Source organism: Bubalus bubalis, chromosome 22, assembly GCF_019923935.1.
Source record: "Bubalus bubalis isolate 160015118507 breed Murrah chromosome 22, NDDB_SH_1, whole genome shotgun sequence".
Taxonomy (NCBI): Eukaryota; Metazoa; Chordata; class Mammalia; order Artiodactyla; family Bovidae; genus Bubalus; species Bubalus bubalis.
The window spans coordinates 57,937,368-57,961,282 of NC_059178.1; the positions used below are offsets into that span (position 1 = coordinate 57,937,368).

At 50.2% G+C, this 23,915-nt stretch overlaps 1 protein-coding gene across 1 annotated transcript in view; it reads left to right on the top strand.

Moving 5' to 3' along the window:
• Positions 1-552: 552 nt before the first annotated feature.
• CNDP1 (carnosine dipeptidase 1) overlaps positions 553-23,915 on the top strand; it is a 29,363-nt gene continuing 6,000 nt past the window's right edge. The window contains exons 1-11 of the mRNA XM_044934611.1: positions 553-681; positions 776-817; positions 4,692-4,817; positions 6,272-6,421; positions 7,564-7,726; positions 8,374-8,462; positions 13,324-13,524; positions 14,688-14,772; positions 19,021-19,181; positions 20,429-20,593; positions 22,579-22,720. Coding sequence (XP_044790546.1) covers positions 553-681; positions 776-817; positions 4,692-4,817; positions 6,272-6,421; positions 7,564-7,726; positions 8,374-8,462; positions 13,324-13,524; positions 14,688-14,772; positions 19,021-19,181; positions 20,429-20,593; positions 22,579-22,720 — 1,453 coding nt within the window. The remainder of the gene's footprint in view (positions 682-775; positions 818-4,691; positions 4,818-6,271; positions 6,422-7,563; positions 7,727-8,373; positions 8,463-13,323; positions 13,525-14,687; positions 14,773-19,020; positions 19,182-20,428; positions 20,594-22,578; positions 22,721-23,915) is intronic.

The window sequence follows — 23,915 nt, forward strand, 5'->3', positions numbered from 1 at the left end:
GATAAACCCTTCCTCCTCCTGTTCTTTGACTGGTGTGTTATTTTTGACTTGATACCTACCAAGAGGTGAGCCCAGTGCTGGTGTCCCAGCCGCCTGCATGCAGCATGAGGCATCGCCTCTGGGTCTGGGAAAGAGGCTCAGCTGAGCTCTCCTGAATATTCACTGGAAGGACTGACGCTGAAGCTGAAACTCCAATGCCTTGGCCACCTGATGTGAAGAACTGACTCATTGGAAAAGACCCTGATGCTGGGAAAGATTGAAGGCAGGAGGAGAAGGGGATGACAGAGGATGAGGTGGTTGGATGGCATCACCGACGCGATGGACATGGGTTTGAGCAAGCTGCAGGATACAGTGAAGGACAGGGAAGCCTGGCATGCTGCAGTCCATGGGGTCGCAAAGAGCCAGACGCGACTGAGCGACTGAATACCAACAGCAAGCTCTCCTCTGGGGTGAGGCTCACCCATCTGAGCCCATGAGAAGGAGGAGAAACTGGTGGTTCCTGGGGCTTCCTGGGGAGGCCGGCTCCTTGAAACTGCTCCTTGGCCCAGGGCCATGCCCAGGCTGCCTCCTGAAAGCCCCGCCCTCACGGGCTTGCTGAACTGGCTCATCTCTGCAGGAGTCCTTGGCTCAGTTCAGAGCTCACAGGGGAATGAACAGAATCCAGCAAAGCTGGCTTTTTTGGTTTGGAATTTTTATTTTTTAATCCTCTCATCATGAGATTAAACTAGGCTAATTTTTTCTATATCATAAAGTTCATCAAAGCTGACACAGGTAGAGCGATAGCTGTAAGACATCACGTGGGGCCCTGAAAGCCTTGGTAAGTAGCATTCTGGGCATCCAGGTGGACCCTGGCACTAAAGTTGCTTACGGGCAGAAAAGGGCTTGTCTGATGGGCCGTCGTGTGTACATGGGGGAGCCACTCTTGGTCCCCGGCTGTGTGGGGTGGGAGGCAAGAATGCTTTCATTTTCTATTCTTCATGCCGCTCAGCACGAGAAGCTAAGGACAACCCAGCCTCCTCGTGAAATGCCTGCTGTTTTCCTGGCAGGAGATAGAGAAGCGTCGTTGGTTGAGGCAGCCCAGGGGCATTCCAAGGCCACTGTCTGCTAAGCACACAGCTCATCTAACTTTCTCCCCAGTTGTTGACTGGAGGCAGGCGAGAGCAGAGAGACCCCACAGGCCTGTGTCCATTGTAGGGTGAGGCTTTGAGGAAGTGAAGCTCGGTTGATGGGTGGAGGATGGTCACCGCAGAGGTGTGGCTGGTACTTCAAGAAGTCGGAAGTCCTTACCTTTAAATGGACGCAGCCCAGGGGCACCGGGAACTCCAGGTGCCATCTCAGAACACCCCACTGGAGTTCCCAGGAGCCTCCAGAGCAGCCCAGGGCCGGCCCCACCGGGAGGACACTATGACTTGGGCATCTGGCTCTGCTCCCGGACCCCCGCCCGCACCTTCTCCTCTCCAGCGACTCCTTCCTGCCAAGGCCAGGCCAGGAGTGCCCTCTCTCAGGCCCAGGGTTTTGTGAGTGACTGGTTCAGGTCAAGCATGACTATGACACGAGGCTCAGGAGGAGAGATCCACCCGGGGTCCTAAAGGCAGGATGAGCGCCCAGAGCCGGCCTCCGCGGGCCTGCTAGCGAATGGAGAGGGGAGGCAGACGGAAATGGAAAAGGCAGACGACAGGAAAACACGCCCCATGAGGGTACGGCGCGGTGCAGGCGCTGCGCGAAGGACGCAGTCTGGGGAGCAAGCCAGTCCTCGGCGCCCCTCCCCTGCAAGTGCTCTGGGCGTCACCACCGAGGTGTTCCGTCCTCTCCCGTGGCTTTCTTTTCCTTTTCAGATTTTCCTTTCACATTTCACTGGAGAGGAGCAACAGATAATTTTTTTGTAATGGAAATTGGATGAAAAATAAAAATAACAGTTCAGCAGTTCATTTAGATGGCTCAGCTGTAAAAGCTGGCGTCCTGCGCGTCCTCGCCGTCCCGCCGCGGCGGGTCCCCGCAGCCCCGGCTCCAGGCTCTGCCCGCCCCCGACGCGGGACCCCGAGCCCCCGGGACACTCGCTCCTGTCGGGTGAGCTGGGAGCGGAGGAGGCGAGGCCGCGACTCAGCGGCACCGTCCGCCCACGGAGAAGCGCAGCTCGCCGCAACACCCATTGGACCCTCTCCGCGGCTTCCTCTGTACACATTTCTCATACTCAGTAACGCATTTCTGTTGTGGCAGGGTGCTTATATTTATGATTATTGTCTTGATGACAACTGTATGGCAATATGACTCATTTTCCTCGCGGTCTGCCCACTCACAGTGTGCACTCAGTGGTCTTCAGTCAATTCAGAATTGATCAGTCACTCTCACTGGAGAAGGAAATGGCAACCCACTCCAGTGTTCTTGCCTGGAGAATCCCAGGGACTGGGGGAGCCTGGTGGGCTGCCGTCTATGGGGTCGCACAGAGTCGGACACGACTGAAGCGACTTAGCAGTCACTGTCACCGTCAACTTCAGAGCATTCTCATCACTGGAGAAGATCCCCCAGCTCATGAGCAGGCATAGCCCCTTTCCCCATCCCACCTCCACCCCCAGTCCTCCCAGCCCTAGGCCACCACCAACCTACTCTTGTCTCCTTATTTACCTATTCTGGACATTTCACGTAATTGGACAAAAAGTGTAGCCTTTTGTTTCTTCCGGTTCACGCATATTGTAGCACATGTCAAAACCTCATTTGTCTCATGGCTGAGTAATAGTCCATTGTGTGTCTTTACCATATGTTGTCTGTACAGTCATTCATTGCTGGTCATTTGGGTTTTTGTCTCCACCTGTGACCAGTACAAACAATGCTGCAGTGAACACGTACAAGTTTTCAAGTGGACATGTGTTTTCATCCGTCTTGGGTGTACGCCTAAGTATGCCGAGTGGAACTGCTGGGCCGTATGGTGGTGGCTCTGTTGAACCACTGAAGCCAGACTAGTTCCCAACGCACTTGTGCCATCTTACATCCCCACCAGCCATGCAGGAGGTTTCCGGTTTATCCACACCCTTGCCAGCCCTTGTGGTCATCTGACTTGTCAGTTTTAACCATCCTGAGTGGTGTGACTTGTTGCCTCATTGTGGTTAGATCTGAGTTCCCCTGGTGGCAATGACGTCGAGCATCTTTTCACGAGCTAGTGGGCCGTTTGTGTGTTCTCTTTGGAGAAGTATGTAGTCAAATATTTTGCCCATTTAAAAAATTAGGTTAATTTGTCTTTTATTATTGAGTTGTAGTAGTTCCCTAAAAGTTGGACACGACTGAGCAACTTCACTTTCACTTTTCACTTTCATGCATTGGAGAAAGAAACGGCAACCCACTCCAGTGTTCTTGCCTGGAGAATCCCAGGGACGGGGGAGCCTGGTGGGCTGCCGTCTATGGGGTTGCACAGAGTCAGACACGGCTGAAGCAACTTAGCAGCAGCTGCAGCAGTAATTCTTTATCTTCTAGACTCAAGTCCTCACCTTTGCTCTGTGGGTGCCTGGAATCAGAGGCCAACGGGAGAAGCAGCCTGAACCTAAGATGTTTCTGAAAAATAAAATCTATTTCAAAATGGTACAGAACCAATCCAGAAGGAAGAGGAGGAAGATAATTAGCTTAGTTTTCAACCTGGAAGCTCTACTCAGTTCTGGACCTGTTTTTTTCCTGCTGTGCCGCTAGCCTGAAATCTTCTGTGGGGGCAGAAGGAAGACCAGAAGGGGCTCACAGGTGGGGCAGGGGGAGGTAATGGGGTCTTAGACAAAGGAAGGAAGAGACCGGGCTGCAAAACCGTGGGTCAGGGGCTCCCAGGCGGAGACCGCAGCCCGCAGTGTCTACATGCTTGCCAGTCCTGCCATGTTATTTATCAGATCAAATCTTGTAAAGCTTCTTCTTAGAGTATTCTGACCCCAGGAGTGGATGGCACGAGGCCCTACAACACTGCACAGGATTTTAGTCAGTCCTTACAAAATATTCTTTCTAGTAAAGTGAAAGGTTACCAAAGATTTCTTTGGTGATTACCCAAAGTAATTTTGTTGCTGTTTCATTTTTAAATAAATATCATTAACTCACACCTTTCTGTCTTATAAACACTGCCCTTGACACTGCCCTTGACACCTGGGATGTTAGGAAACTGATTTAACTTTACAGGAAGTGACCCCACCTGTGTGTGCTGTTACTTCAGACAACTGAAGAGTCAGACAACTATCCGACTCTTTGCCACCCCTCGGACTGCAGCCCGCCAGGCTCCTCTGTCCGTGGGATTCTCCAGGCAAGAATTCTGGAGTGGGTTGCCATGCCCTCCTCCAGGGGATCTTCCCGATCCCAGGATCAAACCCCTTGGGTGTCTCTTACGTCTTCTGCATCGGCAGGCAGCTTCTTTACCTCTAGCGCCACCTGCAGGAAGCCCCAGAACCCATAGCAAAGATTGTATCAGGAAAAGAACAGAACGTTGCTTAAAGACAAGTTTGTTAACTCGGTTTCTGTCTTATTAAAATTCTCTAGCATTGCAAAGGAAGTGTTTGTCAAAAGATGTAGCAAAAAATACATCTCCTGTTCTACTCCCTTGTGTTATTTCAGTTCAAAAGACGGAGAGCAGCTGTGTCAGATAACATTAACTTTATTGACATATTTGAGAGATGGAAAGTCCTAAACCTGGTCCTTAATTTAAATGGTCCCTCGCTGTCGCCCACTCGCAGGCGGAGTCTCTCCTTGCTTTCCTGCTGCTGCTGGTCAGAGGCATGTTCTCCCCATCCACCCCACCCCCTGGGCCGCTGGAGAAAGTCTTCCAGTACATTGACCTCCATCAAGATGAATTTGTGCAGGTAAGAGACCAGACATGCATCAAACACATAGAAAGTGCACTTTGGGAAGCTGGGAGATGTGGATTATTTTTTCTTTTTTCCTGACAACTTGCTGTTCAGTCACTAGGTCGTGTCCGATTCTTTGTGACCCCATGACCTGTATAGCCTGCCAGGCTTCCCTGTCCTCCACTATCTCTGGGAGCTTGCTCAAGTTCATGTCCATTGAGTCAGTGATGCTATATAACCGTCTCATTCTTTTTCTGACAGCTTAATGCCATTTAAAATGCATGTGGGTCCTCATTGAATTAAAATAGTCAATGTGGGTTAGATTTAGGTAAGAGATCCCTCCTGGCCATTCCTTCTAAAAGGGGGCATTCCCAGCACATCTGGTCTAGGTATGTCCATTCAGGGATGACCAGCAAGCTCCTGTAAGTCCATGTTTACCCCGGACCATCATCAGATGGCCCATCCTCCCCTCCCCTTCAAAGGGTCCCTCGCCAAGGTCCTCTCCACCCACAAACTTGCCAGAAATGTCCCCGTTACATCACCAGCTGCTACAGCAGCTGTAAGTCCAGACAGAGTCCTGCCAAGCTCATGGCAAGGCTGTCTGTTTGGTAGCCCACGTGGACTATGTACTTTACTGCCTCCTTTACGATTCTCTGCTTCATCCTGACACGTGGCCATCTGCACATGGTGTGGGCATGTGTGTGGCAGGGAGACATGGCGAGCAGGGACCAAGGGGGAGAGGGAGGCCTGGGGAGCAGAAAGCCATGGGGGTTGGGAGGCACTGTACCCACCGTCCCACCTGGCACACCCCTCTCCTGCTGCCTCTCCTACCCCCGCCCCTCACCCCAGCACACCCCACCTGCCTCCACCACCAGGAATACTCTGAGCTCCCAACACTGTGTCTGGCACGTGATGCATGGTCAGCGTCTGCTCATTGGCCCAACCAGCCCATGTCAGGAATATTATTGTGCAAACAGACTGAACCCCCCGTGTTCATACTAAAGCACTAAAATCTCCAGGCTGCTGGCCCATAGCTGGGCCTTCATGGACTCTTTCCTCGTGGGGGCGTGTTTACTTGATGAAAATACCTGTTGGGTTTTCACAACTTTACTGGGGTGTTGTCCAGTATAGGCTGGAATTCATAGCGGGGAGAGAAGAGAGAGGTGAATCAGTGACCCACAAGGGGCGTTCGTGGGAAGCCAAGTCCTCGAGCGGGTGGCCAGAGGCTCTCAGTTCAGATGTCTGCTGGGTGATGGGGACGGCCCTTCCGTGGGGGCTGAGGCCTGGGGGGGCCCAGGTCCGGGCTTTAGAGGCAGGCGCCCCCATCCGTCCTTCCCCTGGGCTCCTGTTCTCACCTCCAGTTGGGTCTCCAGGTCAGAAGAGGGGCCCCGGGGTCCTGCGAGGCGTGCCCCAGGGGAGCAGACATAATGACCCCCCCCACGCTAACCACCTGTCGCCTTTGCTCCCAGATGCTGAAGGAGTGGGTGGCCGTCGAGAGCGACTCGGTGCAGCCAGTGCCCTGCCTGCGACGAGAGCTGCTTCGGATGGCGGGCCTGGCCGCAGACCGGCTCCGGGGCCTGGGAGCCCGCGTGGCCTCGGTGGACGCAGGCTTTCAGCAGGTGCTGGTGCCCCCTCCTCCCCGCCTCCCGCCTCCGCCAGGCTCCCCTTCCTGGGGCAGGATGGGGCTTCCCTGGGCTCCTCGGTTCCCCCGCACGCCCCGTCGTCTCCAGTCTCAGTCTCCTGTCCTGCCAGACCGAGGGGGAGATGCGGCAGGTGAAGCGGGCGCGTCAAAGCCCCTCACCTGTGCTGTTCACATCCTTCACGTGTTTTGCGTTTCTCCCAAGGGCCCTCTCCCTTAAGCGCAAATGCCCCCTTAAAGGACCCGACCTCTCAGAATCAAGGTTCACTGCTGCCCCTCGGGGGCAGATCCCTGGAGGAGGGCATGGCGACCCGCTCCTGTGTCCTTGTCTGGAGGACAGGGGAGCCTGGTGGGCTATAGTCCATGAAGTCACAAAGAGTGGGACATGACGGGCACAGAGACACACACACTCACCACACACACACGTACTCACACACACACACACATACTCTCACACACAGTCACGCACACACACACACAGTCTCACACACACTCACACACAGTCTCACACACTCACACACACACACTCTCTCTCTCACACACACACACACACACACACGGGGGCATATGGACCTTTACTCGAACCTCCCAGTGTCCCCTGCTTCAGCGCTGACGTGTGTGCAAAGACTAGTCTCCAGGACTGTGTCCGCCTGCTTGGAGCTGGTGGAGTCCGAGTTCAGACTGAAGAGTGTCCTCAGTCACTCAGGTCATGCCCGACTCTTTGTGACCCCATGGACTGTAGCCCGCCAGGCTCCTCTGTCCATGGGATTCTCCAGGCATGAATACTGAAGTGGGTTGGCATTTCCTCCTCTGGGGGATCTTCCCAACCCAGGGATTACACCTGTATCTCCTACATCTGCAAAATTGCAGGCTGATTCTTTTACAGCCGAGCCACTGGGAAAGCTCTCATATGGAAAAGCATGTTCAATTAAGTTTACTCTTTGCCAGTGTGTATCTGAGGAAGGACTTGACTTCTCATGGTTTCATTAGAAGTGTCTTGTGGTACCCTCTTAAGAGTCAGATAAGGATGATGTGGCTCTCCAAGGACCAGGGGGTAGAAACAGACTTCTGGAAGAACTAAATAGTTTTGTTTTTTAAACATTATCCCTTTTCCTTCTGCAGCTGTCTGATGGTCAGACCCTCCCAATACCTCCCATCCTCCTGGCTGAACTGGGCAGTGACCCCAAGAAGCCCACCGTGTGCTTCTACGGCCACTTGGATGTGCAGCCTGCCAGACAGGAGGACGGGTGGCTCACGGACCCATACACGCTGACGGAGGTGGACGGTCAGTGGCAAAGGATCGCTCCCAGAGCTTGAGGCTTTGAGATGCAGCTCTGCCTCAGGTTCCAGGTTTTACCTGTGGTTGTGAGGATTGGACAGAATGCAGCCCTCATGGTTCGCCAGTTGGTTCAATGAAGCTGATTTTCTTTCATTTGTGAAAGAAACTATGAGCTTTTGTGCCCCTAGGTGAATTAAGTCCCCAGGATGGGAGTTCTTGGGTTTCACATATTTTCTTTTTAAAAAACATCAAATGTAATTATGCTTTATAAAGACAAGAAGAAGAAAGATTAATGGAGACACCTGTGCACCCTTTTTCTTTTCCCTGCTAATTGTAAAATCTCGGAGTGAAACGCTGTGTTACCTGATATTTTGCAACAAATCTTTGGGCCTTTTTCAATGAATTTGGATAAAAATAGCTAACTACTATTAAGGCCAAAGGGCTCTGTATATTTTCAATTAGCTTACATTTGTTGACTAGCATACTATTTGTATATAAGAAATCATACTTTGTGAGTTCAGATCAAGACTGCTGCCTAGAAAAAGAGAGAACCCGATTCAAACAATTTTCTGCAAATCCACTTTTGTTTTTGATTCACTCAACCTGGCAGAGGCATCTGTGCTTTTCTGAAAATTCTTCCCCCACTTTTAAAGGAAAACTTTATGGCCGAGGAACAACAGACAACAAAGGACCAGTTTTAGCATGGATCAACGCGGTGAGCGCGTTCAAGGCCCTGGACGAGGTAGGTGCTGGCTGCACTTGGGAGTGAGGATGGTGACGACAGTGACGGTGATGGTGATGGTGATGGAGATGATGGTGATGGTGATGGAGATGATGGTGATGGTGATGGAGATGATGGTGATGGTGGTGATGGTGATGGAGATGATGGTGATGGTGATGGTGGTGACAGTGATGGAGACGATGGTTATGATGGTGATGGCGGTGATGGTGATGGAGATGATGGTGATGGTGATGATAGTGTTGGAGATGATGGTGATGGTGATGGAGATGATGGTGATGTTGATGACGACAGTAATGATGGTGATGGTGATGGTGGTGATGGAGATGATGGTGATGGTGATGGAGATGATGGTGATGGTGATGGTGGTGATAGTGATGGAGACGATGGTGATGATGGTGATGGCGGTGATGGTGATGGTGATGGTGATGATAGTGATGGAGATGATGGTGATGGTGATGGAGATGATGGTGATGTTGATGACGACAGTAATGATGGTGATGGTGATGGAGATGATGGTGATGGTGGTGTTGGTGATGGAGATGATGGTGATGGTGATGGTGGTGATGGAGATGATGGTGATGGTGATGGAGATGATGGTGATGGTGATGGAGATGATGGTGATGTCGATGACGACAGTAATGATGGTGATGGTGATGGAGATGATGGTGATGGTGATGGTGGTGACAGTGATGGAGACGATGGTGATGATGGTGATGGCGGTGATGGTGATGGAGATGATGGTGATGGTGATGATAGTGTTGGAGATGATGGTGATGGTGATGGAGATGATGGTGATGTTGATGACGACAGTAATGATGGTGATGGTGATGGAGATGATGGTGATGGTGGTGTTGGTGATGGAGATGATGGTGATGGTGATGGTGGTGATGGAGATGATGGTGATGGTGATGGAGATGATGGTGATGGTGATGGTGGTGATAGTGATGGAGACGATGGTGATGATGGTGATGGCGATGATGGTGATGGTGGTGATGGTGATGGAGATGATGGTGATGGTTTTGATAGTGATGAGATGATGGTGATGGTGATGGAGATGATGGTGATGGTGATGACGACAGTAATGATGGTGTTGGTGATGGAGATGATGGTGATGGTGGTGTTGGTGATGGAGATGATGGTGATGGTGATGGTGGTGATGGTGATGGAGATGATGGTGATGGTTTTGATAGTGATGAGATGATGGTGATGGTGATGGAGATGATGGTGATGTTGATGACGACAGTAATGATGGTGTTGGTGATGGAGATGATGGTGATGGTGGTGTTGGTGATGGAGATGATGGTGATGGTGATGGTGGTGATGGAGATGATGGTGATGGTGATGGAGATGATGGTGATGGTGATGGTGGTGATAGTGATGGAGACGATGGTGATGATGGTGATGGCGGTGATGGTGATGATGGTGATGGTGGTGATGGTGATGGAGATGATGGTGATGGTGGTGATAGTGATGGAGACGATGGTGATGATGGTGATGGCGGTGATGGTGGTGATGGTGATGGTGATGGAAATGATGGTGATGTTGATGACGACAGTAATGATGGTGTTGGTGATGGAGGTGATGGTGATGGTGGTGATAGTGATGGAGACGATGGTGATGATGGTGATGGCGGTGATGGTGATGATGGTGATGGTGATGGAGATGATGGTGATGGTGATGGCGGTGATGGTGATGGTGATGATGGTGATGGTGATGATAGTGATGGAGACGATGGTGATGATGGTGATGGTGGTGATGGTGATGATGGTGATGGAGATGATGGTGATGGTGATGATAGTGATGGAGATGATGGTGATGGTGATGGAGATGATGGTGATGGTGATGGTGGTGATGGTGATGGAGATGATGGTGATGGTGATGACGACAGTAATGATGGTGATGGTGATGGAGATGATGGTGATGGTGGTGTTGGTGATGGAGATGATGGTGATGGTGATGGTGGTGATGGAGATGATGGTGATGGTGATGGTGGTGATAGTGATGGAGACGATGGTGATGATGGTAATGGCGGTGATGGTGATGATGGTGATGGTGATGGAGATGATTGTGATGGTGATGATAGTGATGGAGATGATGGTGATGGTGATGGAGATGATGGTGATGGTGTTGGTGATGGAGATGATGGTGATGGTGATGGAGATGATGGTGATGGTGATGGTGGTGATAGTGATGGAGACAATGGTGATGATGGTGATGGCGGTGATGGTGATGATGGTGATGGTGGTGATGGTGATGGAGATGATGGTGATGGTGATGATAGTGATGAGATGATGGTGATGGTGATGGAGATGATGGTGATGGTGATGGAGATGATGGTGATGTTGATGACGACAGTAATGATGGTGTTGGTGATGGAGATGATGGTGATGGTGGTGATAGTGATGGAGACGATGGTGATGATGGTGATGGCGGTGATGGTGATGATGGTGATGGTGATGGAAATGATGGTGATGTTGATGACGACAGTAATGATGGTGTTGGTGATGGAGATGATGGTGATGGTGCTGATGGTGATGGTGATGGTGCTGATGAGGATGGAGATGATGGTGATGGTGATGACAATGGCTATGGCGATGGTGGGCTGTCCTATCTGGGGGGTACTGGGGTGTGGGGGTCCATCTCTGGGCACTGTGTCTACAAGAGAAACACAAGGCAAGTGCAGCCCAGCCATACCCAAGGCTGAGATCCTTGATGCTGCTTCTCCCAAATCCTGTCCATTGAGCAGGCCCTGGCTTTGCTTCTGTTTTTTGCTGGAAGTGATTTCATCAGATGCCAGAGACTCTCTCATGAGAAGAAGCAGAAGAGGTTTAAGTGCTCTCCACTTGACTACTTTATCTCACTGAGGAAGACAAGCTTAATGAATCAGGACATTTTTCTGGCCGGGCCCTGTTGACCTGTTGTTCATGTGCTCCTCTAAATAAGCCCTTGGTTTCTTTCTCTCTCTTCAATTCTCTCTCTACTTTCTTAGTCTCTTTCTCTTTCCTTCCTTCCTCACCAATTTCCTCCTCTCTTTTTCTGTTCTTCTTCTTTAAGAAGAGGAAAACAGTATTTATAAGTTTCTATGCATGTGTGCTAAGTTACTTCAGCCGTGTCTGACTCTTGGGACTGTAGCCCTCCAGGCTCCTCTGTCCATGGGATTCTCCAGGCAAGAATACTGAAGTGGGTTGCCGTGCCCTCCTCCAGGGCATCTTCCTGGCCCAGGGATTGAACCCAAGTCTTTTATGTCTCCTGCATTGGCAGGAGTGCTCTTTACCACTAGTGCCACCTGGAAAGCACTGCATACATAATATATAATCCTCCATTCACCCTGCCTGTATGAAGGTAAAAAGCTACTTTGGTTTTTAAATTTCAGTTCTGAAACTTACATAATCACAAACAAAACGTATGAAGTCCTCATGGCCCTTAGACAAATCAGTTCATCTCTCCAAGCTTCACTTTCCTCATCTGTGATCTAAGATTGATCATTTCTACCTCCAGGCTTGTTGAGTGTATTAAGTGCAGTTACATGTATAAAGTTTCCTCTAGTACCCGCCAATACCAGGCCCTTTATGAGCACTGGCTTCTTGCTTCCTGGTTCCCTCCCATCCCCTTCCTGTCTTGTTCAGCACACTTACATGTACATAACCTCTCTGGCTCATTTTACCAAGAGGCAGGGCAAGTATTAATACCCGCCTCACATAGAGAAGCAGCTGTCACTCGAGAGGTGACATGGCTAGTCCCCGGTCCCATGGGCGTCAAGGGACAGAGCAGAGAGCCCTGGCTGCTGATCTCACATCCTTCTCTGACACTTAATAGCTACTGGCTTGTATTTTATTAATCGCATTTTGCCAGAAAATTCCAAGGCTTTTCAACTGCTCCTTAGCAATTGTTTTCTAGTTAAATGTTAATAAAGAGCTTTCAAATATTAAAATTTCAGAACTTTAGCTTGACTTCCTAAGACACCTAAAATATATTCAGGGAATGCACTGAGCGAATCTTTATCCCCAAATCCCCTTAACCAACTGAGTGACCCAAGGTCACTTACTTTCTCATGCATAATCCCCCACTCATCCTGCCTTTGTTCATCTGGGGTGAGTCGGTCTCACTCATTAGAACTAATTAGTATGTTTGTGCTGCCTCATCTGCATTGAATCACTTTTCAACCCCTACCGCCCCCATTTCACCTCGCGTTCCAGGAAAAGTCATTGACCTCTCCTCTCCACGTGCCTCTCAAAGATATGAAGTTATACATTATAAAGATGCAAAAAGATCAAAACCAAATGGGGGAAAGGCACATTGTAAAAATTTTAAAGGTGCCCTAATATTAACTAGAGAAAACCTCAAGTTCCATTTTGCTGTGAGATCAAAGCCTTTGAATAAGTTAAAAGGCAGATTGAGCTCATAGCTGAAAAATAACAGATACTTGAAATAAAAATTATCCCGAGGCTTAAACATTAGACAGCCTTTCAAAGGAAAGAGCTCTCATTTATCATGCTCAGAATTATGAGGACAGAAAAGAGACTTGGAATGGAGTAACCTTTCTGGAAAAAGTCCTCTTGGGGAGAGGAAGGGTAGGGCCCCTCTGCGGGGCTGAGCGGAACCCTGTGTTGTGGACATGGCCTTTTTAGAAACGCCCTTCCCGGATCCATGGTCACCAACATGAGTTTCCTGCCTCATTGACCATTACCTTGGCTCGCTCACAACCTGAGTTAAAACTGCTTCATTGTAAACAGGCTTGTGGGAATGTGTATAACAGTGCAGTGTATTTATGTTACACCCAAACACATCCTGGGTTTTCAAAAGGTGAAGGGCAAGAGGTCCACTCTTTCCTGCAGCATGATTTACCCCATCATTAATGCAGGACCTCCCGGTGAACATCAAATTCCTCATCGAAGGGATGGAGGAGTCTGGGTCTCTAGCCCTGGAGGAACTTGTCCAGAAAGAAAAGTCTGGGTTCTTCTCGAGTGTGGACTGCATTGTGATTTCGGACAACCTGTGGATTAGCCGGAGGAAGCCAGCGCTCATCTACGGGACGCGGGGGAACAGCTACTTCACCGTGGAGGTACCTGCTGACCGTGGCTGTGAGGGAGGTGGGGGTTTCCACACTGGGATCCTGGTGGGAGGACGGAGCAGATGCTGACCTGGGTGCTTGACCTGGTGTAGGGGGATCACGGGGTCTTGGGATTGGGGGAGTCCATGAAGCCTCCCAGTAGTGAATGCATGTGCTTTGTGCCTGTTTCTGGAGTGAAGAGGCAGAGGGGTTTGTGGCCAGGGGGATGCAGGAGAGATGCTGGGGCCAGAAGGAGGGATAAGAGCGTGGGGTCCCAGAGGAGCACTACCAACCCAAGTGCTTTGTTAGCATTGCTGCCTGAGGAGGCAGAGGGCTTAAGTGAGTAAGTGAAGGATTCATCTGGCAGTGCCATGAGATGGCAGGGCAGGGCAGGGCCAGCCGGGCAGGAAGGCTGAGAGGGAAGGAGCTGAAAACAATTAAAACAACAACAACAAAACCCCAAACTCATTAGAAATTGGGAGCTGGTTGGACACTGTGTGCACAGGAGAAGGCCAAGGTCATGTGAAGGGGATGGAGTCACAGGTCCACAGCCCTCCTGGAAATGGCAGCTGTGGAAGGTGTCTGTAGAAGATATTCCCTTCCAGACCTCCTCCAGTTCAGCAGCTGGGAGCACGCCGAAGTTTTGAGTACCAAAGAGACAGAAGCTTTAGGTCTTGTGGGTGGGTCCAAGGTCAGACCTCGAGGGATGAGTGCTGAGCCCGTGGAGCCCGTGAAGGAGCCCTTTGGGTCTCACGCCATGTGCAGAGGAAGGAGGCTCCAGGGTCACATTGGGGTGAGCAGACGGGAAAGCAATTATTAGAAGAGACAAGGAGACCTGTCCTGTGGGCAAGAGCAGAAGGAAGTTTCTTGGAGAATTTCTCTGAAAGGAGGGCTGAGTAAGAGACGGGGTGAAACAAGAGGGAGACAGCTCCGCTGCGGGCCGGGGGGCTGGTAGCCTGCGACCCGGCACTGCTGGAGGTGAGGCTGGGGGCCAACACCAGTTTCAGGGGAGCCAGTGGGGCATGAAGCCCCCAGTCGTGTGAGAGAAACACGGCGGGGGTGTCAGCTGACCCACCTGAGTCCTGAGGGCCGCCTGGGCGGGTCTGGCGCCAGGGGAGGGCTGTCGTCGAGCGGCCGTGGAGGGAGCAGCTGCTTTCCCTTTGCCTGTCTTGCAGGTGAAATGCCGGGATCAAGATTTCCACTCGGGGACCTTTGGTGGGATCCTCAACGAACCCATGGCGGATCTGGTCGCTCTTCTTGGTAACGTCCTTTTTCACTTTTTAAGCCTCAAGGAATCTGCTAATGTGGTTCTGTTGGACTCAGCCCTCTTCTGCTCGGTTTCAGACCAGCCAGGGCGGAGCAGAGGAAAACCTAGGGCTTCCCTGATGGCTCAGCTGGTAAAGAATCCGCCTGCAATGCAGGAGACCCCAGTTTGATTCCTGGGTTGGGAAAGTCCGCTGGAGAAAGGATAGGCTACCTACTCCAGTATTCTTAGGCTTCCCTTGTGGCTCAGCTGGTAAAGAATCCTCCTGCAATTCAGAAGACCTGGGTTTGATCCCTGGGTTGGGAAGATCCTCTGGAGAAGGGAAAGGCTACACACTCCAGTATTCTGGCCTGAAGAATTCAATGGACTGTATAGTCCATGGGGTAGCAAAGAGCCGGACATGACTGATCAACTTTCACTTTCGGAGGAAAACCTAAAACTCCTGAGGCTTATTAAGTCCATGTTATTTATTTCCATGGATTGAAACCCTCTCTCAATCTACCCTTTCATTTACTGGGTGTTACAACACATCTGGCCGTCCCCGGGGACAGTGGTGGACAGACCCTTCTGGAAAAGCATCCAGAGCCAGTGCCCATTCTACCCACACCTCTTGGCTTCTGTCCTGTGGGTCCCCAGGACCCCACGTGGCTCAGGGACACCAGTGAGTCTGTTGCAGCAATGGGGAGCCCTTCCAGGGCCCAAGAGTGGCTCTTGTCTAACACTTGGAAATGAATTGTCTGAGGAGACACACATGCTGACAAAGCAAGAGAATTCACTGGGAAGGGAACCCCGGGTGGACCGCGGCAGGGTAAGGGACTCAGGAGGACTGCTCTGCCATGTGGCTCGCCATCCTGGGTTTTATGGTGATGGGATTAGTTTCTGGGTGGTCTCTGGCCAATCAGTCTGACTCAGGGTCCTTTCTGGTGGCACAGGCATCACTCAGCCAAGGTGGATGCCAGCGAGGAGGATCCTGGGGGGTTGGTAGAATGAGTGGCATCTCCTTTTGACCTTTCCTGTAATTCTTCTGGTTGGTGGTGGCTTGCTAATTCCGCATTTGTTACCAGCACCTCCTGTCATAAAACAACTCATGCAGATGGTTGCTATGGTGCCTGGCCAGGTGGGCGGTTCCAGTCAGTGTTTCCCCTAACAAGTCTGCTCGCTGCCCCCCACCCCTCCTCCCTAACGTCTCCGGTGGTGGGCCTGGTGGATGCAGGTGAATGTAATTGTGTGTGTGCGTGAATAGTGTGTATGTGTGTGTGTGTGTCTGTGTCTGTGTCCAGGGAGCCAGCTCACCCACCTGACTCACCTGTAGCTCTCACCTACACCTGGGCAGCCCAGCATTCAGGTGGATCGTGGAGCTGAAGGAAGCTACATCTGTAGGGTGGCTTGCACAGTCCTGGTAGGGACTCTACATGTGCTATAATAACTTCTTGTTGTTCAGTCGCTCAGTCATGTCCAGCTGTTCGTGACCCCATGGGCTGCAGGATGTCAGGCTTCCCAGTCCTTCACTATCTCCCAGAGTTTGTTCAAACTCATGTCCCTTGAGTCAGTAATGCTATCCAACCATCTCATTCTCTGTTGTCCCCTTCTACCTTGACCTTCAATCTTTCCCAGGATCAGGGTCTTTTCAAATGAGTCAGTTTTTCACATCAGGTAGCAAAAGTATTGGAGCTTCAACTTCAGCATCAGTCCTTTCAGCAAAAATTCAGGGTTGATTTCCTTTAGGATTGACTGGTTTGATCTCCTTTCAGTCCAAGGGACTCTCAAGAGTCTTATCCAACATCACAGTTCAAAAGCATCAATTCAAGTCATAATTTGCTTCTTTTTTTAAAGCGAGGTTCTCAGGTTAGACAAGCTTCAGACCCCACAACATCTGGATCCTTCTCACCTGGATAAAGATTGACTTTGTACAAATTTCACAACAAGCCACTTTGGGCAAATTGCCAGAAAGCATTACAGTATTCTTGCCTGGAGAGTCCCATGGACAGAGGAGCCTGGAGGGCTACAAGTCCATGGGGTCACAAAGAGTTGGACAGGACTGAAGCCACCTAGCACGCATGCACCCTCTCTTGGGATCAATTAGCAAAGACCCCTCCTTTTCGCACCTTGACACGGTGCTACCTCAGCCCTGCACGCTCACATCCCGGTGGCCTGGGGCCTCCACCAGGGAACCACCAGCCCTCTGGCAGCCCTGCTGGGCGGTCGCCCCCTGGTCTTCAGTGTCACTTTATTCTACTGCATCCTGCTCCTTCATTACCCAGTGAAACAGTGAGATCCATCTATTGTCTGTGCTCGCTCTTCTGTCTGCCTATCTATCTATCACCTATTTTTTAAGGCCTTCTAGTTTTCCTGCAATATAACTCTTGGACAGTATTTTCCATGCTTGATGGCTTCAGACAGAAAACATCTAGCCATTTTTCTTTAAAGTGTTTAAATTGTTTCCAGAAGAATTCAGATAGCATACAACTTAATATTTTTGTTTTGCAGGGTAGGGGGAGATAAAATAATCTCTGTTTTACCAGACTCATCCTCTGCTGCCTCCCCGCACAGAATGCGTGGCATCCCTACATCTTTGGGACTGCATTTAGAGGTCCCCTCCACCCGCCCCAGGCACTATTGCCTCACCGCATCCTGGTAGACTGTGGTTTCACCCAGACATGGAATTCCATTCAGCCCTGCCAGGGCATAGTGTCTACTAGGAAAAGTCCCACCAGGGTCGTGAACAGGATGAAAAGCACATGTTTTCACTTTGTTTTTGAAACAAATCAGATACTCACTCCCCCCAGCCGGCATGGGGAAGGCCACTTCCATCCTGAGAAAACAGATTTACAGGACTGGCCCCCGGGGCATTTCTGCTGGAGGAAGTGGTGAGCTGCTCGGATCACAGCCTCAGGTCTCAGATGTCTGTTTGAATCACCCCTGCCCCACTCAGGGGTGAGGTCTGGCCGCACCAGATAAATGGGCACCATGGCCTCTGCTGCCCTTGGCGTTTCAGACACACGTGTCCGTTCTCACCACTGACTGTGCCGCCCCCCTCAGCTGGCCCCACAGGCTGGCCCAGGTGGTCCCACCACTGGTTCCCTACCTGTGTCTTTCCAGCTGGGTTGCCAGCAGGTCTGTCTGCCATTCACCTCTGTCCTCAAAGATGAGCCGGGCGGCGGAAGTTTAGGTTCAGTGATGTTAAAGGCTCAGTGACTGTGTCACTGGTGGGGCTTTTAAAAGTTTTGTGTTGTTTTCATTGAGGTGACAGAAGTTCAGTTCAGTTCAGTCACTCAGTTGTGTTCAACTCTTGGTGACCCCATGGACTGCAGCACGCCAGGCTTCCCTGTCCCTCACCAACTCCTGGAGCTTACTCAAACTCATGTCCATTGAGTCGGTGATGTCATCCAACCATCTCATCCTTTGTCGTCCCCTTCTCCTCCCACCTTCAATCTTTCCTAACATCAGGGTCTTTTCCAATGAGTCAGTTCTTCTCATCAGGTGGCCAAAGCATTGGAGTTTCAGCTTCAGCATCAGTCCTTCCAATGAATATTCAGGACTGATCTCATTTAGGATGGACTGGTTGGATATCCTTGCAGTCCAAGGGACTCTCAAGAGTCTTCCCCAACACCACAGTTCAAAAGCATCAGTTCTTCGGTGCTCAGATTCTTTATTGTCCAACTCTCACACCCATACATGACCACTGGAAAAACCATAGCTTTTAACTAGATGGACCTTTGTTGGCAAAGTAATGTCTCTGCTTTTTAATATGCTGCCTAGATTGGTCATAGCTTTTCTTCCAAGGAACAAGGGGTGACAGAGGCAGATTGTAAATCAGTTACAGCCAGTCCTAGTCTGTTGGTGCCCAATTTATTTTTGACTTGAATTTTACTAATGAGTTTGCATCATTTATTTGATATATGATATTCCCTATTGGGCTAAATGAGGGGAATTCATAACTCAGGACCCTAGGGGGGCAGATAAGCACACAGCATCTACAAGTACATCCCTGAAGAGCAGTTATGGTTGTATTTGTTTATAATGAATGTATATTATAAAATATGGTCTTTAATTTCTTCTTTATAATGAATATTTGTTCTTTAATGGTACCTGCATTACAGTTTTTACCTTATGAGCTATGGGGCTTTGGTGAAGCAGATTAACAGGCCAGAAACGATCATGTCCATCCCAAGGCTCCTCTCCAGGGCTAGGACCCCACACACCTGCAACTGCCCCCTGCTTCCACCCCTGTGTGTCTCTCATAGGCAGCCTGGTGGACGCATCTGGCCGCATCCTGGTCCCTGGGATCTATGGGCATGTGGCTCCTGTTACAGAAGAGGAGAAGAGGGTGTACGAGGCCATCGACCTGGACATGGAGGAGTACCGGAACAGCAGCCAGGTTAAGAAGTTCCTGTTTGACACCAAGGTAGGTCGCGCCTCGACGGGTAATCTGAAAGAGGAATGCTGAGAACCCGTGCTTTCCCAGCGCCTGGTGTGCCGTGAGCTGCTCTTCTGCACATCTCAGAGCCGGGAGCACACGCTCATGAGGGCAGGTTTCCCTTTCAGGGTCCCGTCCCAGGGTCAAGATCAGCCAGCCCTTTTCCTGGGGTCCATCCGGCATGGGCCTTGGGTGGCCTGACTCACGGCCATGTGTTTCCAGTCGGTTTATGAGACTCAACCCCATGCCAGCCTCAGCCAGTGAGTTGAGCCTCCTGTCTATTTAGAGGTTGAGATAGGCTGAGATTATTTCAGTTCCAAGATCCCTAATTGTTCTTTTTTAAAATTTATTTAAAAAATACAAAACTAGAGCTTTAGGGTTTAATCTGTAAATTCTCCATCACTGCCTCAGTGTAGTAAATAAGCCCAGAGCCAAAAGCATTGGCTACTGGCAAATCTGGGCTTCCAAGGTGGTGCTAGTGGTAAAGAACCTGCCTGCCAGTGCAGGAGAGATAAGAGACATAGGTTCTATCCCTGGATTGGGAAGATCCCCTGGAGGAGGGCATGGCAATGCACTCCAGTATTCTTGCCTGGAGAATCCCACAGACAGAGTAGCTGTAGGGTCACAAAGAGTCAGACACGATTGAAGTGACTAAGCATGCACACACTGGCCAATTTAGTTTTCTTTGTTTTCCCTTCTGCTTCTCCTCCTCCTTTTAAGAAACAAAAACCTGCTTGCCCCTTGCCCCTCCAGTGATGGGTCACTCTGGCTGGTTCCTGGGGAGGAACCTCCAGGGGAGGGAGGGACCCTGAACAGAAGTGGGGAGTTTATTATCATGAAGTGTATCTGTTCGCTCAGACTGGCTCTCTGGGGGCCACTGGCTTAAACGTCTGCAGATTTCTTTGATGGCTTTTCTGGAAAACAAAATGCATTTAGCACACAAGTTATCACTGGAATGCCTGGGGACAGAAATTTATAATTGAATCCCAGTTTTAACTGCAAACTTCAGAGCTGGTGTGATGAGGGGCTGTGGTCGGCGGAAGCGGCTCGGGCAGGTCTCGGGTCCTTGGGGAAGTCCACTTGTACCGTCGTCCAGACCCGTCTCAGTAAGGAGGTGATAATTAGCTTGTCATGAGCGGTGTCACAGACGTACAGAAACTGATGACACAAGCGATACCACTCAACTGGGTTTTAATGAAACATTTTTCTCTGTAATAAATAATTTTATCTCATAGGAGGAACTTCTAATGCACCTATGGAGGTACCCATCTCTTTCTATCCATGGGATAGAGGGTGCGTTTCATGAGCCTGGAGCCAAAACAGTCATTCCTGGCCGAGTCATAGGAAAATTCTCCATCCGTCTAGTCCCTCACATGGATATGTCTGTGGTGGAGACCCAGGTAACCGCGTGCCTAGTTCTGTGCTGCGCCTGAGTGCTGTGCACCACAGTGTAGGGGGCAGTTCAGTTGTTAGCACTGAAGTATCATTCTTTTTTCCAATAGAAGAGGGACTGGAACAAATGTCAAGAAACTGATAGAAATTTTTTTTGGTGAAAATCTCTGCTCAGTTATATGCAGTTACAGTAGTCAGATAAGCGGCCATTTGTAGTTGGAGTGACGGGAAATTTTAAGATTAAATGGTAGACATGAAGGCAAGATTGGTTTTCCATCCAGATGGAGCAGCTAACTGCCTGCGGCTGGATTGAGCTGGAGAAATCTGCAGCCGCGGTCATCAGTTTGTCCGCGTTGTCTGAAATCCACTCTCTGAATGCAGCCATTTTAATGACAACGCTGTCTGGCGGGAGTTCAGTGTCTGAATTATCCACCAAGTGTCAGTTCGCTCAAGTTTAATGGAAAGTAGACTCTGAATAAATGCTCTCAGGAAACACCTCATCCCATCCCTTTCTGTCCCCATGTCGTGTCCCTTTTATTGCTGATTGCATCCACACACTCGCTCCCTCCCCTCCTCCCTCCCCTCCTCCCTCCCCTCCTCCCTCCCCTCCTCCCTCCCCCTCCTCCCTCTTTCCTCCTCCCCCACTCCCTCTTTGTGGACTTACTGTCCCTCTTTCTACAACATATAGATTCCAGGAGGGCAGGGCCATCCTTCTTTTGCTCACAGCTGTGACCAGCTAGGTGCTGACCCAGCACCCAGAACGGTTCCTGCCACGTGACAGGTGTCCACTGACATCTGCTGAAGCCAAGAGTGGAAGGATTTTTTTGTTCTGTTTTGTTTTTGCCGTGTCACATGGCCTGTGGGATCTCAGTTCCCTGACCAGAGATTGAACCCGGGCGCTCAGCAGTGAGAGCTTCGAGTCCCAACCCCCGGACCCCTGGGAGTTCCCTGGAAGGACTATTTCAGAGTCTGAAGTTACTCTCGGAGGATTTCCCTAGTAGCAGCTAACAGAGCCAAGGGAAGCGAAGGACACTGATGACAAGGCTCCTTCACAGCTTAGCTCAGAACTGCTTTCACTTCTGGGAAACTTCCAAATGCATCAACTCAGTTCAGTTCAGTTGCTCAGTCATGTCCGACTCTTGTGACCCCGTGAATTGCAGCACGCCAGGCCTCCCTGTCCATCACCAACTCCCGCAGTTCACCCAAACCCACCTCCATCGAGTCAGTGATGCCATCCAGCCATCTCATCCTCTGTCGTCCCCTTCTCCTCCTGCCCCCAATCCCTCCCAGCATCAGAGTTTTTTCCAATGAGTCAACTCTTCATATGAGGTGGCCAAAGTACTGGAGTTTCAGCTTCAGCATCGTTCCTTCCAAAGAACACCCAGGACTGATCTCCTTTAGAATGGATTGGTTGGATCTCCTTGCAGTTCAAGGGACTCTCAAGAGTCTTCTCCAACACCACAGTTCAAAAGCATCAATTCTTCGGCACTCAGCTTTCTTCACAGTCCAACTCTCACATTCATACATGACTACTGGAAAAACCATAACCTTGACTAGACGGAACTTTGTTGGCAAAGTAATGTGTTCCCCAAATAGTCATGAAGGTACTGATAAGTCCAAAGAGGGCAATCAGTCATCAGATGAAGTTATACTTGTATTATGTTTCATAACTAACAAAATTCCAAATAATCAGATGCTAACAGACATTGTGCTGAGGATAGGTTGGGGCGGGGCTGGGCTTGGAGAATCTAGGGGAGGAAGGGGAGTGAGACCCAGTGTTGCTCTCATTGGATGAAGCCCCCCGCTCACCCCCCAATCCTGGAGCGCCTGCTCACTCCAGGCCAGCCCTCCGGAAGACCTCAGGCAAAGCCCAAAATACTCAGATTTGTTGGGTTGAGGTTTAATTCGTTTTCTGATGAGAGATGACTGTGCATTCATAGTATGAGAGAATTACTTGAAGGTTTCTCTTACACCTGAAAATGTTACCTTTCAGGTGAAGCAGCATCTTGAATACATATTCTCCAAAAGAAACAGCTCCAACCAGATGACTGTTTCCATGGCACTGGGACTGCACCCGTGGATCGCAAATATCAGCGACCATCAGTATCTTGCAGCAAAAAGAGCCATCAAAACAGGTTGGGCTTAAGATATTTTGAGTTGCCAGTTTACCATGAGGGGTGGTGCCTGGTGGAGCAGTGGATAAGGCAGGTGAGATTAAAGCCTCAGTGTCATCGTCCTTTTTCTATGGGCTGTATTAGCATGCACAAGGCTCTGTCTCGTGAGTCTTCCCTATTACCTTCCCCATTTTACAAATAAGGCCTGAAGAGACAAAGTAATTTGCTGAAGGGCACCCAGCTATTAGTGGAAAAGCCAGCATTTAAGCTCACTAGGAGACTTGAATTTTGGGGAAAATGATGGACGTGAAAACCTCCAGTGCTCATGGAAATGATGGGAGTGTGGAAAGAGCCGCTCAGTCATGTCTGACTGCGACCCCATGGACTACAGCCCACCAGGCTCCTCTGTCCATGGGATTTTCCAGGCAAGAGTACTGGAGTGGGTTGCCATTTCCTTCTCCAAGAGATCTTCCTGACCCAGGAAATGATGACTAATATTTAAAAACATCCTTTTAAAGGCACAGCTGAAGCTGCATGAAAGTAAAGGAAATCCTCTGGGATTAAACATGAAGCAGCTAAGATTTAGTGGAATGAGCAAGCTGACACCAGGCTGCCCAGGAATTTGCTCTTCCGGGTCACAAGGCGCTTTGGGTATTAATGGTCTTAGGGCATTAATGGTCTTAGGGCACCAGGAAGCAGAAAACGAGAGCCTCTACATAAGGCAGGGCATTCTCCAGGAGCCAGGCTCACCCTGGAGGGATGTGTATATGTGTAAGCTTGACCCTCCTTGCTTGGGTTTTGGGTGAACACAGGGTCCCTCCATGAGAATGTTTAACCATGGACTCATCTTAGCATGGGTTTGGGTCTCTAATTCCCACCATGTATGGTCTTGTTCTTCCAAAGCCCTTGCTGGACTGCCTGGCTGGAGCAAACAGCCCCAAGGCAGGAACATGAGCTTCCACTGAAGCAGCTTCCTGGATACGAGCTCCTTGTACAAAATCACAAAATGCACGAGAAACTCAATTCCAGCCCATCTGTATCTAAAACCAGCGGTCCTTCTCCAGAAATGCAGAGTAGCTTTATTTGTAATTTCCTCCATGGTGCCTCTTTTGACTTTCATACACACAGGATCCTGTGAATAGCGAGCAGGGGATGCATGTCTGGGCCCTGTCTGCTGGGGGAGAAGGGATAGCCAGCCTTTTTTCAACAGGAATGG